General features: G+C 40.6%; 1 protein-coding gene across 1 annotated transcript in view; it reads right to left on the reverse strand.

Moving 5' to 3' along the window:
- Nucleotides 1–148: 148 nt before the first annotated feature.
- The window catches only part of LOC127926394 (multidrug and toxin extrusion protein 1-like), a gene marked incomplete at its 3' end in the record, with an annotated part of 42,016 nt that continues 25,630 nt past the window's right edge, over nucleotides 149–16,534 (reverse strand). The window contains exons 5-6 of the mRNA XM_052511778.1: nucleotides 436–478; nucleotides 149–228 (exon numbers count right to left, since the gene is read on the reverse strand). Of these exons, the coding sequence (XP_052367738.1) occupies nucleotides 149–228; nucleotides 436–478 (123 nt within the window). The remainder of the gene's footprint in view (nucleotides 229–435; nucleotides 479–16,534) is intronic.

Consider the following 16,534-nt stretch of genomic DNA (forward strand, 5'->3'; position numbering starts at 1 on the left):
TCAATGCATTATCTAAAGACATGTCCTCCTGAATGTAATGTCATTATCTAAAGACATATCCTCCTGATCAATACATTATATAAAGACAATCCTGAATCAACACATTATCTAAAGACATGTCCTCCTGATCAATACATTATCTAAAGACCTGTCATCTGATGATGGGGCTGTAATACACTGCACCTGATTCTGCAGATATTTCCCCTGCAGCAGGAACATGAAGGCAGCCTGCAGAGACAGAGAGGAGTCTGAGATGAGAAGAGAGAGTGAATAGAAAGAGAAAAGAGAGAAGGCATGTAGAGAGAGACAGAGAGAGAGAGAGAGAGAGAGAGAGAGAGAGAGAGAGAGAGGAGAGAGAGAGAGAGAGAGAGAGAGAGAGAGAGAGAGCAGACAGAGGAGAGCAGCAAGACACCAGAAATGTCACAGAGAACTCACCGGCAAGGCTGGCATGAAGATCATCACATACAGCTGGGAGAGCCTGGGACACAAGATGTTGAATCACGTTGAATCACAATGAATCATGATGCTGTATGCTCTAAGTAGTCAGATGGTTCAGTTAGTACAGCACAGTGACATTATGTAGTCAGATGGTTCAGTTAGTACAGCACAGTGACATTATGTAGTCAGATGGTTCAGTTAGTACAGCACAGTGACATTATGTAGTCAGATGGTTCAGTTAGTAAAGCACAGTGACGTAATGTAGTCAGATGGTTCAGTTAGTACAGCACAGTTACATTATGTAGTCAGATGGTTCAGTTAGTACAGCACAGTGACATTATGTAGTCAGATGGTTCAGTTAGTACAGCACAGTGACATTATGTAGTCAGATGGTTCAGTTAGTAAAGCACAGTGACGTAATGTAGTCAGATGGTTCAGTTAGTACAGCACAGTGACGTTATGTTGTCAGATGGTTCAGTTGGTACAGCACAGTGACGTTATGTAGTCAGATGGTCCAGTAAGTACAGCACAATGACATTATGTAGTCAGATGGTTCAGTTAGTAAAGCACAGTGACGTTATGTAGTCAGATGGTTCAGTTAGTAAAGCACAGTGACATTATGTAGTCAGATGGTTCAGTGACATTGTAGTCAGATGGTTCAGTTAGTACAGCACAGTGTCATTATGTAGTCAGATGGTTCAGTTAGGTACAGTGACATTATGTAGTCAGATGGTTCAGTGACATTATGTATTCAGATGGTTCAGTTAGTACAGCACAGTGACATTATGTAGTCAGATGGTTCAGTTAGTAAAGCACAGTGACATTTTGTAGTCAGATGGTTCAGTTAGTACAGCACAGTGACATTATGTAGTCAGATGGTTCAGTTAGTACAGTGACGTTATGTAGTCAGATGGTTCAGTTAGTACAGCACAGTGACATTATGTAGTCAGATGGTTCAGTTAGTACAGCACAGTGACATTATGTAGTCAGATGGTTCAGTTAGTACAGCACAGTGACATTATGTAGTCAGATGGTTCAGTTAGTAAAGCACAGTGACGTAATGTAGTCAGATGGTTCAGTTAGTACAGCACAGTTACATTATGTAGTCAGATGGTTCAGTTAGTACAGCACAGTGACATTATGTAGTCAGATGGTTCAGTTAGTACAGCACAGTGACATTATGTAGTCAGATGGTTCAGTTAGTAAAGCACAGTGACGTAATGTAGTCAGATGGTTCAGTTAGTACAGCACAGTGACGTTATGTTGTCAGATGGTTCAGTTGGTACAGCACAGTGACGTTATGTAGTCAGATGGTCCAGTAAGTACAGCACAATGACATTATGTAGTCAGATGGTTCAGTTAGTAAAGCACAGTGACGTTATGTAGTCAGATGGTTCAGTTAGTAAAGCACAGTGACATTATGTAGTCAGATGGTTCAGTGACATTATGTAGTCAGATGGTTCAGTTAGTACAGCACAGTGTCATTATGTAGTCAGATGGTTCAGTTAGTACAGTGACATTATGTAGTCAGATGGTTCAGTGACATTATGTATTCAGATGGTTCAGTTAGTACAGCACAGTGACATTATGTAGTCAGATGGTTCAGTTAGTAAAGCACAGTGACATTTTGTAGTCAGATGGTTCAGTTAGTACAGCACAGTGACATTATGTAGTCAGATGGTTCAGTTAGTACAGTGACGTTATGTAGTCAGATGGTTCAGTTAGTACAGCACAGTGACATTATGTAGTCAGATGGTTCAGTTAGTACAGCACAGTGACATTATGTAGTCAGATGGTTCAGTTAGTACAGCACAGTGACATTATGTAGTCAGATGGTTCAGTTAGTACAGCACAGTGACATTATGTAGTCAGATGGTTCAGTTAGTACAGCACAGTGACATTATGTAGTCAGATGGTTCAGTTAGTACAGTGACGTTATGTAGTCAGATGGTTCAGTTGGTACAGCACAGTGACGTTATGTATTCAGATGGTTCAGTTAGTACAGCACAGTGACATTATGTAGTCAGATGGTTCAGTTAGTACAGCACAGTGACATTATGTAGTCAGATGGTTCAGTTAGTACAGCACAGTGACGTTATGTAGTCAGATGGTTCAGTTGGTACAGCACAGTGACGTTATGTAGTCAGATGGTTCAGTTGGTACAGCACAGTGACGTTATGTAGTCAGATGGTTCAGTTAGTACAGCACAGTGACATTATGTAGTCAGATGGTTCAGTTAGTACAGCACAGTGACGTTATGTAGTCAGATGGTTCAGTTAGTACAGCACAGTGACGTTATGTAGTCAGATGGTCCAGTAAGTACAGCACAGTGACATTATGTAGTCAGATGGTTCAGTTGGTACAGCACAGTGACGTTATGTAGTCAGATGGTTCAGTTAGTACAGCACAGTGACATTATGTAGTCAGATGGTTCAGTTAGTACAGCACAGTGACATTATGTAGTCAGATGGTTCAGTTAGTAAAGCACAGTGACGTTATGTAGTCAGATGGTTGAGTTAGTACAGCACAGTGACATTATGTAGTCAGATGGTTCAGTTAGTACAGTGACGTAATGTAGTCAGATGGTTCAGTTAGTACAGCACAGTGACGTTATGTAGTCAGATGGTTCAGTTAGTACAGCACAGTGACATTATGTAGTCAGATGGTTCAGTGACATTATGGAGTCAGATGGTTCAGTTAGTACAGCACAGTGACATTATGTAGTCAGATGGTTCAGTGACATTATGGAGTCAGATGGTTCAGTTAGTACAGCACAGTGACATTATGAAGTCAGATGGTTCAGTTAGTAAAGCACAGTGACATTTTGTAGTCAGATGGTTCAGTTAGTACAGTGACATTATGTAGTCAGATGGTTCAGTTAGTACAGCACAGTGACATTATGTAGTCTGATGGTTCAGTTAGTACAGCACAGTGGCCATTATGTAGTCAGATGGTTCAGTTAGTACAGCACAGTGACATTATGTAGTCAGATGGTTCAGTGACATTATGTAGTCAGATGGTTCAGTTAGTACAGCACAGTGACATTATGGAGTCAGATGGTTCAGTTAGTACAGCACAGTGACATTATGCAGTCAGATGGTTCAGTTAGTACAGCACAGTGACATTATGTAGTCAGATGGTTCAGTTACATTATGTAGTCAGATGGTTAAGTCAGTACAGCACAGTGACATTATGTAGTCAGATGGTTCAGTTAGTACAGCACAGTTACATTATGTAGTCAGATGGTTCAGTTGGTACAGCACAGTGACGTTATGTAGTCAGATGGTCCAGTAAGTACAGCACAATGACATTATGTAGTCAGATGGTTCAGTTAGTAAAGCACAGTGACGTTATGTAGTCAGATGGTTCAGTTAGTAAAGCACAGTGACATTATGTAGTCAGATGGTTCAGTGACATTATGTAGTCAGATGGTTCAGTTAGTACAGCACAGTGTCATTATGTAGTCAGATGGTTCAGTTAGTACAGTGACAGTATGTAGTCAGATGGTTCAGTGACATTATGTATTCAGATGGTTCAGTTAGTACAGCACAGTGACGTTATGTAGTCAGATGGTTCAGTTAGTACAGTGACATTATGTAGTCAGATGGTTCAGTTAGTACAGCCCAGTGACATTATGTAGTCAGATGGTTCAGTTAGTAAAGCACAGTGACATTTTGTAGTCAGATGGTTCAGTTAGTACAGTGACGTTATGTAGTCAGATGGTTCAGTTAGTACAGCACAGTGACATTATGTAGTCAGATGGTTCAGTTAGTACAGTGACGTTATGTAGTCAGATGGTTCAGTTGGTACAGCACAGTGACGTTATGTATTCAGATGGTTCAGTTAGTACAGCACAGTGACATTATGTAGTCAGATGGTTCAGTTAGTACAGCACAGTGACATTATGTAGTCAGATGGTTCAGTTAGTACAGCACAGTGACGTTATGTAGTCAGATGGTTCAGTTGGTACAGCACAGTGACGTTATGTAGTCAGATGGTTCAGTTAGTACAGCACATTGACATTATGTAGTCAGATGGTTCAGTTAGTACAGCACAGTGACATTATGTAGTCAGATGGTTCAGTTAGTACAGCACAATGACGTTATGTAGTCAGATGGTTCAGTTGGTACAGCACAGTGACATTATGTAGTCAGATGGTTCAGTTAGTACAGCACAGTGACGTTATGTAGTCAGATGGTTCAGTTAGTACAGCACAGTGACATTATGTAGTCAGATGGTTCAGTTAGTACAGCACAGTGACATTATGTAGTCAGATGGTTCAGTTAGTACAGCACAGTGACGTTATGTAGTCAGATGGTCCAGTAAGTACAGCACAGTGACATTATGTAGTCAGATGGTTCAGTTAGTAAAGCACAGTGACGTAATGTAGTCAGATGGTTCAGTTACATTATGTAGTCAGATGGTTCAGTTCGTAAAGCACAGTGACGTTATGTAGTCAGATGGTTCAGTTAGTACAGTACAGTGACGTAATGTAGTCAGATGGTTCAGTTACATTATGTAGTCAGATGGTTCAGTTCGTAAAGCACAGTGACGTTATGTAGTCAGATGGTTCAGTTAGTACAGTACAGTGACGTAATGTAGTCAGATGGTTCAGTTAGTACAGTGACGTAATGTAGTCAGATGGTTCAGTTAGTACAGCACAGTGACGTTATGTAGTCAGATGGTTCAGTTAGTACAGCACAGTGACATTATGTAGTCAGATGGTTCAGTGACATTATGGAGTCAGATGGTTCAGTTAGTACAGCACAGTGACGTTATGTAGTCAGATGGTTCAGTTAGTACAGCACAGTGACATTATGTAGTCAGATGGTTCAGTGACATTATGGAGTCAGATGGTTCAGTTAGTACAGCACAGTGACATTATGTAGTCAGATGGTTCAGTGACATTATGGAGTCAGATGGTTCAGTTAGTACAGCACAGTGACATTATGTAGTCAGATGGTTCAGTGACATTATGGAGTCAGATGGTTCAGTTAGTACAGCACAGTGACATTATGTAGTCAGATGGTTCAGTGACATTATGGAGTCAGATGGTTCAGTTAGTACAGCACAGTGACATTATGAAGTCAGATGGTTCAGTTAGTAAAGCACAGTGACATTTTGTAGTCAGATGGTTCAGTTAGTACAGTGACGTTATGTAGTCAGATGGTTCAGTTAGTACAGCACAGTGACATTATGTAGTCAGATGGTTCAGTTAGTACAGTGACGTTATGTAGTCAGATGGTTCAGTTGGTACAGCACAGTGACGTTATGTAGTCAGATGGTTCAGTTAGTACAGCACAGTGACATTATGTAGTCAGATGGTTCAGTTAGTACAGCACAGTGACATTATGTAGTCAGATGGTTCAGTTAGTACAGCACAGTGACATTATGTGGTCAGATGGTTCAGTTAGTACAGCACAGTGACGTTATGTAGTCAGATGGTCCAGTAAGTACAGCACAGTGACATTATGTAGTCAGATGGTTCAGTTAGTAAAGCACAGTGACGTTATGTAGTCAGATGGTTCAGTTACATTATGTAGTCAGATGGTTCAGTTAGTACAGCACAGTGACGTTATGTAGTCAGATGGTTCAGTTAGTAAAGCACAGTGACGTTATGTAGTCAGATGGTTCAGTTACATTATGTAGTCAGATGGTCCAGTAAGTACAGCACAGTGACGTTATGTAGTCAGATGGTTCAGTTAGTACAGCACAGTGACGTTATGTAGTCAGATGGTTCAGTTAGTACAGCACAGTGACGTTATGTTGTCAGATGGTTCAGTTAGTACAGCACAGTGACGTTATGTAGTCAGATGGTTCAGTTAGTACAGCACAGTGACATTATGTAGTCAGATGGTTCAGTTAGAGTGGCGTTATGTTCAGATGGTTCAGTTAGTACAGCACAGTGACGTTATGTAGTCAGATGGTTCAGTTAGTACAGCACAGTGACGTTATGTAGTCAGATGGTTCAGTTAGTACAGCACAGTGACGTTATGTTGTCAGATGGTTCAGTTAGTACAGCACAGTGATGTTATGTTCACAGTAAGTACAGCACAGTGACATTATGTAGTCAGATGGTTCAGTGCAGTACAGTGAGTAATGTAGTCAGATGGTTCAGTTAGTACAGTCGTAATGTAGTCAGATGGTTCAGTTAGTACAGCACAGTGACGTTATGTAGTCAGATGGTTCAGTTAGTACAGCACAGTGACATTATGTAGTCAGATGGTTCAGTTAGTACAGTGACATTATGTTGTCAGATGGTTCCAGTTAGTACAGCACAGTGACATTATGTAGTCAGATGGTTCAGTGACATTATGGAGTCAGATGGTTCAGTTAGTACAGCACAGTGACATTATGTAGTCAGATGGTTCAGTGACATTATGGAGTCAGATGGTTCAGTTAGTACAGCACAGTGACATTATGTAGTCAGATGGTTCAGTTAGTACAGTGACGTATGTAGTCAGATGGTTCAGTTAGTACAGTAGTCAGATGGTTCAGTCAGTACAGCACATTATGTTCAGATGGTTCAGTTAGTACAGCACAGTGACGTTCAGATGGTTAGACATTATGAGTCAGATGGTTCAGTTAGTACATTATGCATGGTTCAGTGACATTAGAAATCAGATGGTTCGTTATGTGTAGTCAGATGGTTCAGTTAGTACAGTACAGCACAGATGGTTCAGTTAGTACAGTGACGTATGTAGTCAGATGGTTCAGTCAGTACAGCACAGTGACATTATGTAGTCAGATGGTTCAGTTAGTACAGCACAGTGACGTTATGTAGTCAGATGGTCCAGTACAGCACAGTGACAGTCAGATGGTTCAGTTAGTACAGCACAGTGACATTATGTAGTCAGATGGTCAGTAAGTACAGCACAGTGACGTTATGGAGTCAGATGGTTCAGTTAGTAAAGCACAGTGACGTTACGTAGTCAGATGGTTCAGTTACATTATGGAGTCAGATGGTTCAGTTACAGCACAGTGACATTATGTAGTCAGATGGTTCAGTTAGTACAGTGACATTATGGAGTCAGATGGTTCAGTTAGTACAGCACAGTGACATTATGTAGTCAGATGGTTCAGTGACATTATGGAGTCAGATGGTTCAGTTAGTACAGCACAGTGACATTATGAAGTCAGATGGTTCAGTTAGTGAGTGACATTTTGTAGTCAGATGGTTCAGTTAGTATGGTTCAGCAGCACAGTGACATTATGTAGTATGGTTCAGTTAGTACAGTGACGTTATGTAGTCAGATGGTTCAGTTGGTACAGCACAGTGACGTTATGTAGTCAGATGGTTCAGTTAGTACAGCACAGTGACATTATGTAGTCAGATGGTTCAGTTACAGCACAGTGACATTATGTAGTCAGATGGTTCAGTTAGTACAGCACAGTGACATTATGAAGTCAGATGGTTCAGTTAGTACAGCACAGTGAATGTAGTCAGACAGTGACAGTTTATGTAGTCAGATGGTTCAGTTAGTACAGCACAGTGACATTATGTAGTCAGATGGTTCAGTGACATTATTAGTCAGATGGTTCAGTTAGTACAGCACAGTGACATTATGTAGTCAGATGGTTCAGTTAGTACAGCACAGTAACGTTATGTAGTCAGATGGTACAGTAAGTACAGCACAGTGACGTTATGTAGTCAGATGGTTCAGTTAGTACAGCACAGTGACGTTATGTAGTCAGATGGTTCAGTTAGTACAGCACAGTGACGTTATGTTGTCAGATGGTTCAGTTAGTACAGCACAGTGACGTTATGTAGTCAGATGGTTCAGTTAGTACAGCACAGTGACATTATGTAGTCAGATGGTTCAGTTAGTACAGTGACGTTATGTAGTCAGATGGTTCAGTTAGTACAGCACAGTGACGTTATGTAGTCAGATGGTTCAGTTAGTACAGCACAGTGACGTTATGTAGTCAGATGGTTCAGTTAGTACAGCACAGTGACGTTATGTTGTCAGATGGTTCAGTTAGTACAGCACAGTGATGTTATGTTGTCAGATGGTCCAGTTAGTGACATTATGTAGTCAGACAGTGACAGTACAGTGACGTAATGTAGTCAGATGGTTCAGTTAGTACAGTAATGTAGTCAGATGGTTCAGTTAGTGACGTTATGTAGTCAGATGGTTCAGTTAGTACAGCACAGTGACATTATGTAGTCAGATGGTTCAGTTAGTACAGTGACATTATGTAGTCAGATGGTTCAGTTAGTACAGCACAGTGACATTATGTAGTCAGATGGTTCAGTTGGAGTCAGACAGTTAGTACAGCACAGTGACATTATGTAGTCAGATGGTTCAGTGACATTATGGAGTCAGATGGTTCAGTACAGCACAGTGACATTATGTAGTCAGATGGTTCAGTTAGTACAGTGACGTAATGTAGTCAGATGGTTCAGTTAGTACAGTGACGTAATGTAGTCAGATGGTTCAGTCAGTACAGCACAGTGACATTATGTAGTCAGATGGTTCAGTTAGTACAGCACAGTGACATTATGTAGTCAGATGGTTCAGTGACATTATGGAGTCAGATGGTTCAGTTAGTACAGCACAGTGACATATGTAGTCAGATGGTTCAGTGACATTATGAAATCAGATGGTTCAGTTAGTAAAGCACAGTGACGTAATGTAGTCAGATGGTTCAGTTAGTACAGTACAGTAACGTAATGTAGTCAGATGGGTTAGTACAGTGACGTAATGTAGTCAGATGGTTCAGTCAGTACAGCACAGTGACATTATGTAGTCAGATGGTTCAGTTAGTACAGCACAGTGACGTTATGTAGTCAGATGGTCCAGTAAGTACAGCACAGTGACATTATGTAGTCAGATGGTTCAGTTAGTACAGCACAGTGACATTATGTAGTCAGATGGTTCAGTTACATTATGTAGTCAGATGGTTCAGGTAAAAGCACAGTGACGTTATGTAGTCAGATGGTTCACAGTGACATTATGTAGTCAGATGGTTCAGTTACAGCACATTATGTAGTCAGATGGTTCAGTTAGTACAGCACAGTGACGTTATGTAGTCAGATGGTTTCAGTTAGTACAGCACAGTGACATTATGTTCAGATGTTAGTCAGATGGTTCAGTTAGTACAGCACAGTGACATTATGTAGTCAGATGGTTCAGTTAGTACAGCACAGTGACATTATGTAGTCAGATGGTTCAGTAGACATTATGAGTCAGATGGTTCAGTTAGTACAGCACAGTGACAGTCAGATGGTTCAGTGACATTATGTAGTCAGATGGTTCAGTTAGTACAGCACGTTAGTGTCAGATGGTTCAGTTAGTACAGCACAGTGACATTATGTAGTCAGATGGTTCAGTTAGTACAGTGACAGTCAGACAGTGTACAGCACAGTGACGTTATGTAGTCAGATGGTTCAGTTAGTACAGCACAGTGACGTTATGTAGTCAGATGGTTCAGTTAGTACAGCACAGTGACATTATGTAGTCAGATGGTTCAGTTAGTACAGCACAGTGACGTTATGTAGTCAGATGGTTCAGGTACAGCACAGTGACATTATGTAGTCAGATGGTTCAGTTAGTACAGTGACGTTGGCATGACGTTATGTAGTCAGATGGTTCAGTTAGTACAGCACAGTGACATTATGTAGTCAGATGGTTCAGCACAGTGACATTATGTAGTCAGATGGTTCAGTTTAGTACAGCACAGTGACATTATGTAGTCAGATGGTTCAGTGACATTATGTAGTCAGATGGTTCAGTTAGTACAGCACAGTGACATTATGTAGTCAGATGGTTCAGTTAGTACAGCACAGTGACATTATGTAGTCAGATGGTTCAGTTAGTACAGTGACATTATGTGACAGATTATGTAGTCAGATGGTTCAGTTAGTACAGCACAGTGACATTATGTAGTCAGATGGTTCAGTTAGTACAGTGACGTTATGTAGTCAGATGGTTCAGTTAGTACAGCACAGTGACATTATGTAGTCAGATGGTTCAGTTAGTACAGTGACGTTATGTAGTCAGATGGTTCAGTTAGTACAGCACAGTGACGTTATGTAGTCAGATGGTTCAGTTAGTACAGCACAGTGACATTATGTAGTCAGATGGTTCAGTTAGTACAGCACAGTGACGTTATGTAGTCAGATGGTTGTTAGTACAGCACAGTGACGTTATGTAGTCAGATGGTCCAGTTAGTACAGCACAGTGACATTATGTAGTCAGATGGTTCAGTTAGTAAAAGCAGCACATGGTCAGACATTATGTAGTCAGATGGTTCAGTTAGTACAGCACAGTGACATTATGTAGTCAGATGGTTCAGTTAGTACAGCACAGTGACGTTATGTAGTCAGATGGTTCAGTTAGTACAGCACAGTGATGTTATGTAGTCAGATGGTTCAGTTAGTACAGCACAGTGACGTTATGTAGTCAGATGGTTCAGTTAGTACAGTGACGTTATGTAGTCAGATGGTTCAGTTAGTACAGTGACATTATGTAGTCAGATGGTTCAGTTAGTACAGTTATGTAGTCAGATGGTTCAGTACAGTACAGTATGTAGTCAGATGGTTCAGTTACAGTACAGTGACGTTATGTAGTCAGATGGTTCAGTTAGTACAGCACAGTGACGTTATGTAGTCAGATGGTTCAGTTGTACAGCACAGTGATGTTATGTTGTCAGATGGTCCAGTAAGTACAGCACAGTGACATTATGTAGTCAGATGGTTCAGTTAGTACAGTACAGTGACGTAATGTAGTCAGATGGTTCAGTTAGTACGTGACGTAATGTAGTCAGATGGTTCAGTTAGTACAGCACAGTGACGTTATGTAGTCAGATGGTTCAGTTAGTACAGCACAGTGACATTATGTAGTCAGATGGTTCAGTTAGTACAGTGACATTATGTTGTCAGATGGTTCAGTTAGTACAGCACAGTGACATTATGTAGTCAGATGGTTCAGTGACATTATGGAGTCAGATGGTTCAGTTAGTACAGCACAGTGACATTATGTAGTCAGATGGTTCAGTGACATTATGGAGTCAGATGGTTCAGTTAGTACAGCACAGTGACATTATGTAGTCAGATGGTTCAGTTAGTACAGTGACGTAATGTAGTCAGATGGTTCAGTTAGTACAGTGACGTAATGTAGTCAGATGGTTCAGTAGTACAGCACAGTGACATTATGTAGTCAGATGGTTCAGTTAGTACAGCACAGTGACATTATGTAGTCAGATGGTTCAGTGACATTATGGAGTCAGATGGTTCAGTTAGTACAGCACAGTGACATTATGAGTCAGATGGTTAGTGACATTATGAAATCAGATGGTTCAGTTAGTAAAGCACAGTGACGTAATGTAGTCAGATGGTTCAGTTAGTACAGTACAGTAACGTAATGTAGTCAGATGGTTCAGTTAGTACAGTGACGTAATGTAGTCAGATGGTTCAGTCAGTACAGCACAGTGACATTATGTAGTCAGATGGTTCAGTTAGTACAGCACAGTGGACGTTATGTAGTCAGATGGTCCAGTTAGTACAGCACAGTGACATTATGTAGTCAGATGGTTCAGTTAGTAAAGCACAGTGACGTTACGTAGTCAGATGGTTCAGTTACATTATGTAGTCAGATGGTTCAGTTCGTAAGCACAGTGACGTTATGTAGTCATGATGGTTCAGTTAGTACAGTGACGTAATGTAGTCAGATGGTTCAGTTAGTACAGCACAGTGACGTTATGTAGTCAGATGGTTCAGTTAGTACAGCACAGTGACATTATGTAGTCAGATGGTTCAGTGACATTATGGAGTCAGATGTTTCAGTTAGTACAGCACAGTGACATTATGTAGTCAGATGGTTCAGTGACATTATGAGTCAGATGGTTCAGTTAGTACAGCACAGTGACATTATGAAGTCAGATGGTTCAGTTAGTAAAGCACAGTGACATTTTGTAGTCAGATGGTTCAGTTAGTACAGTGACGTTATGTAGTCAGATGGTTCAGTTAGTACAGCACAGTGACATTATGTAGTCAGATGGTTCAGTTAGTACAGTGACGTTATGTAGTCAGATGGTTCAGTTGGTACAGCACAGTGACGTTATGTAGTCAGATGGTTCAGTTAGTACAGCACAGTGACATTATGTAGTCAGATGGTTCAGTTAGTACAGCACAGTGACATTATGTAGTCAGATGGTTCAGTTAGTACTTCACAGTGACATTATGTAGTCAGATGGTTCAGTTAGTACAGCACAGTGACGTTATGTAGTCAGATGGTTCAGTTAGTACAGCACAGTGACATTATGTAGTCAGATGGTTCAGTTAGTACAGCACAGTGACGTTATGTAGTCAGATGGTTCAGTTAGTACAGCACAGTGACATTATGTAGTCAGATGGTTCAGTTGACATTTTGTAGTCATGGTTCACAGTGACGTTATGTAGTCAGATGGTTCAGTTAGTACAGTGACGTTATGTAGTCAGATGGTTCAGTTGGTACAGCACAGTGACGTTATGTAGTCAGATGGTTCAGTTAGTACAGCACAGTGACATTATGTAGTCAGATGGTTCAGTTAGTACAGCACAGTGACGTTATGTAGTCAGATGGTCCAGATGTTTTTTTTTTTTTTTACAGCACAGTGACATTATGTAGTCAGATGGTTCAGTTAGTACAGCACAGTGACATTATGTAGTCAGATGGTTCAGTTAGTACAGCACAGTGACGTTATGTAGTCAGATGGTCCAGATGTTTTTTTTTTTTTTACAGCACAGTGACATTATGTAGTCAGATGGTTCAGTTAGTAAAGCACAGTGACGTTATGTAGTCAGATGGTTCAGTTAGTACAGCACAGTGACGTTATGTTGTCAGATGGTTCAGTTAGTACAGCACAGTGATGTTATGTTGTCAGATGGTCCAGTAAGTACAGCACAGTGACATTATGTAGTCAGATGGTTCAGTTAGTACAGTACAGTGACGTAATGTAGTCAGATGGTTCAGTTAGTACAGTGACGTAATGTAGTCAGATGGTTCAGTTAGTACAGCACAGTGACGTTATGTAGTCAGATGGTTCAGTTAGTACAGCACAGTGACATTATGTAGTCAGATGGTTCAGTTAGTACAGTGACATTATGTTGTCAGATGGTTCAGTTAGTACAGCACAGTGACATTATGTAGTCAGATGGTTCAGTGACATTATGGAGTCAGATGGTTCAGTTAGTACAGCACAGTGACATTATGTAGTCAGATGGTTCAGTGACATTATGGAGTCAGATGGTTCAGTTAGTACAGCACAGTGACATTATGTAGTCAGATGGTTCAGTTAGTACAGTGACGTAATGTAGTCAGATGGTTCAGTTAGTACAGTGACGTAATGTAGTCAGATGGTTCAGTCAGTACAGCACAGTGACATTATGTAGTCAGATGGTTCAGTTAGTACAGCACAGTGACATTATGTAGTCAGATGGTTCAGTGACATTATGGAGTCAGATGGTTCAGTTAGTACAGCACAGTGACATTATGTAGTCAGATGGTTCAGTGACATTATGAAATCAGATGGTTCAGTTAGTAAAGCACAGTGACGTAATGTAGTCAGATGGTTCAGTTAGTACAGTACAGTAACGTAATGTAGTCAGATGGTTCAGTTAGTACAGTGACGTAATGTAGTCAGATGGTTCAGTCAGTACAGCACAGTGACATTATGTAGTCAGATGGTTCAGTTAGTACAGCACAGTGACGTTATGTAGTCAGATGGTCCAGTAAGTACAGCACAGTGACATTATGTAGTCAGATGGTTCAGTTAGTAAAGCACAGTGACGTTACGTAGTCAGATGGTTCAGTTACATTATGTAGTCAGATGGTTCAGTTCGTAAAGCACAGTGACGTTATGTAGTCAGATGGTTCAGTTAGTACAGTGACGTAATGTAGTCAGATGGTTCAGTTAGTACAGCACAGTGACGTTATGTAGTCAGATGGTTCAGTTAGTACAGCACAGTGACATTATGTAGTCAGATGGTTCAGTGACATTATGGAGTCAGATGTTTCAGTTAGTACAGCACAGTGACATTATGTAGTCAGATGGTTCAGTGACATTATGGAGTCAGATGGTTCAGTTAGTACAGCACAGTGACATTATGAAGTCAGATGGTTCAGTTAGTAAAGCACAGTGACATTTTGTAGTCAGATGGTTCAGTTAGTACAGTGACGTTATGTAGTCAGATGGTTCAGTTAGTACAGCACAGTGACATTATGTAGTCAGATGGTTCAGTTAGTACAGTGACGTTATGTAGTCAGATGGTTCAGTTGGTACAGCACAGTGACGTTATGTAGTCAGATGGTTCAGTTAGTACAGCACAGTGACATTATGTAGTCAGATGGTTCAGTTAGTACAGCACAGTGACATTATGTAGTCAGATGGTTCAGTTAGTACTTCACAGTGACATTATGTAGTCAGATGGTTCAGTTAGTACAGCACAGTGACGTTATGTAGTCAGATGGTTCAGTTAGTACAGCACAGTGACGTTATGTAGTCAGATGGTTCAGTTAGTACAGCACAGTGACGTTATGTAGTCAGATGGTTCAGTTAGTACAGCACAGTGACATTATGAAGTCAGATGGTTCAGTTAGTAAAGCACAGTGACATTTTGTAGTCAGATGGTTCAGTGACGTTATGTAGTCAGATGGTTCAGTTAGTACAGCACAGTGACATTATGTAGTCAGATGGTTCAGTTAGTACAGTGACGTTATGTAGTCAGATGGTTCAGTTGGTACAGCACAGTGACGTTATGTAGTCAGATGGTTCAGTTAGTACAGCACAGTGACATTATGTAGTCAGATGGTTCAGTTAGTACAGCACAGTGACGTTATGTAGTCAGATGGTCCAGATGTTTTTTTTTTTTTTTTACAGCACAGTGACATTATGTAGTCAGATGGTTCAGTTAGTACAGCACAGTGACATTATGTAGTCAGATGGTTCAGTTAGTACAGCACAGTGACGTTATGTAGTCAGATGGTTCAGATGTTTTTTTTTTTTACAGCACAGTGACATTATGTAGTCAGATGGTTCAGTTAGTAAGCACAGTGACGTTATGTAGTCAGATGGTTCAGTTAGTACAGTGACGTGGTCCTTCTGTAGCTCAGCATGGTGTAACGCCAGTGGGTTCAATTCCTGGGACCACCCATACGTAGAATGTATGCACACATGACAGCTTTGATAAAACTAAATGGCATATATTATATATATTATATATTATGTTACATTATGTAGTCAGATGGTTCAGTTAGTACAGCACAGTGACGTTATGTAGTCAGATGGTTCAGTAAGTACAGCACAGTGACGTTATGTAGTCAGATGGTTCAGTTAGTAAAGCACAGTGACATTATGTAGTCAGATGGTTCAGTTACATTATGTAGTCAGATGGTTCAGTTAGTAAAGCACAGTGACGTTATGTAGTCAGATGGTTCAGTTAGTAAAGCACAGTGACATTATGTAGTCAGATGGTTCAGTGACAGATGATGTTCAGTTAGTACAGCACAGTGACATTATGTAGTCAGATGGTTCAGTGACATTATGGAGTCAGATGGTTCAGTTAGTACAGCACAGTGACATTATGAAGTCAGATGGTTCAGTTAGTAAAGCACAGTGACATTTTGTAGTCAGATGGTTCAGTTAGTACAGTGACGTTATGTAGTCAGATGGTTCAGTTAGTACAGCACAGTGACATTATGTAGTCAGATGGTTCAGTTAGTACAGTGACGTTATGTAGTCAGATGGTTCAGTTGGTACAGCACAGTGACGTTATGTAGTCAGATGGTTCAGTTAGTACAGCACAGTGACATTATGTAGTCAGATGGTTCAGTTAGTACAGCACAGTGACATTATGTAGTCAGATGGTTCAGTTAGTACTTCACAGTGACATTATGTAGTCAGATGGTTCAGTTAGTACAGCACAGTGACGTTATGTAGTCAGATGGTTCAGTTAGTACAGCACAGTGACATTATGTAGTCAGATGGTTCAGTTAGTACAGCACAGTGACGTTATGTAGTCAGATGGTTCAGTTAGTACAGCACAGTGACATTATGAAGTCAGATGGTTCAGTTAGTAAAGCACAGTGACATTTTGTAGTCAGATGGTTCAGTT

Source organism: Oncorhynchus keta, unplaced genomic scaffold, assembly GCF_023373465.1.
Source record: "Oncorhynchus keta strain PuntledgeMale-10-30-2019 unplaced genomic scaffold, Oket_V2 Un_contig_7503_pilon_pilon, whole genome shotgun sequence".
Lineage (NCBI taxonomy): Eukaryota > Metazoa > Chordata > Actinopteri > Salmoniformes > Salmonidae > Oncorhynchus > Oncorhynchus keta.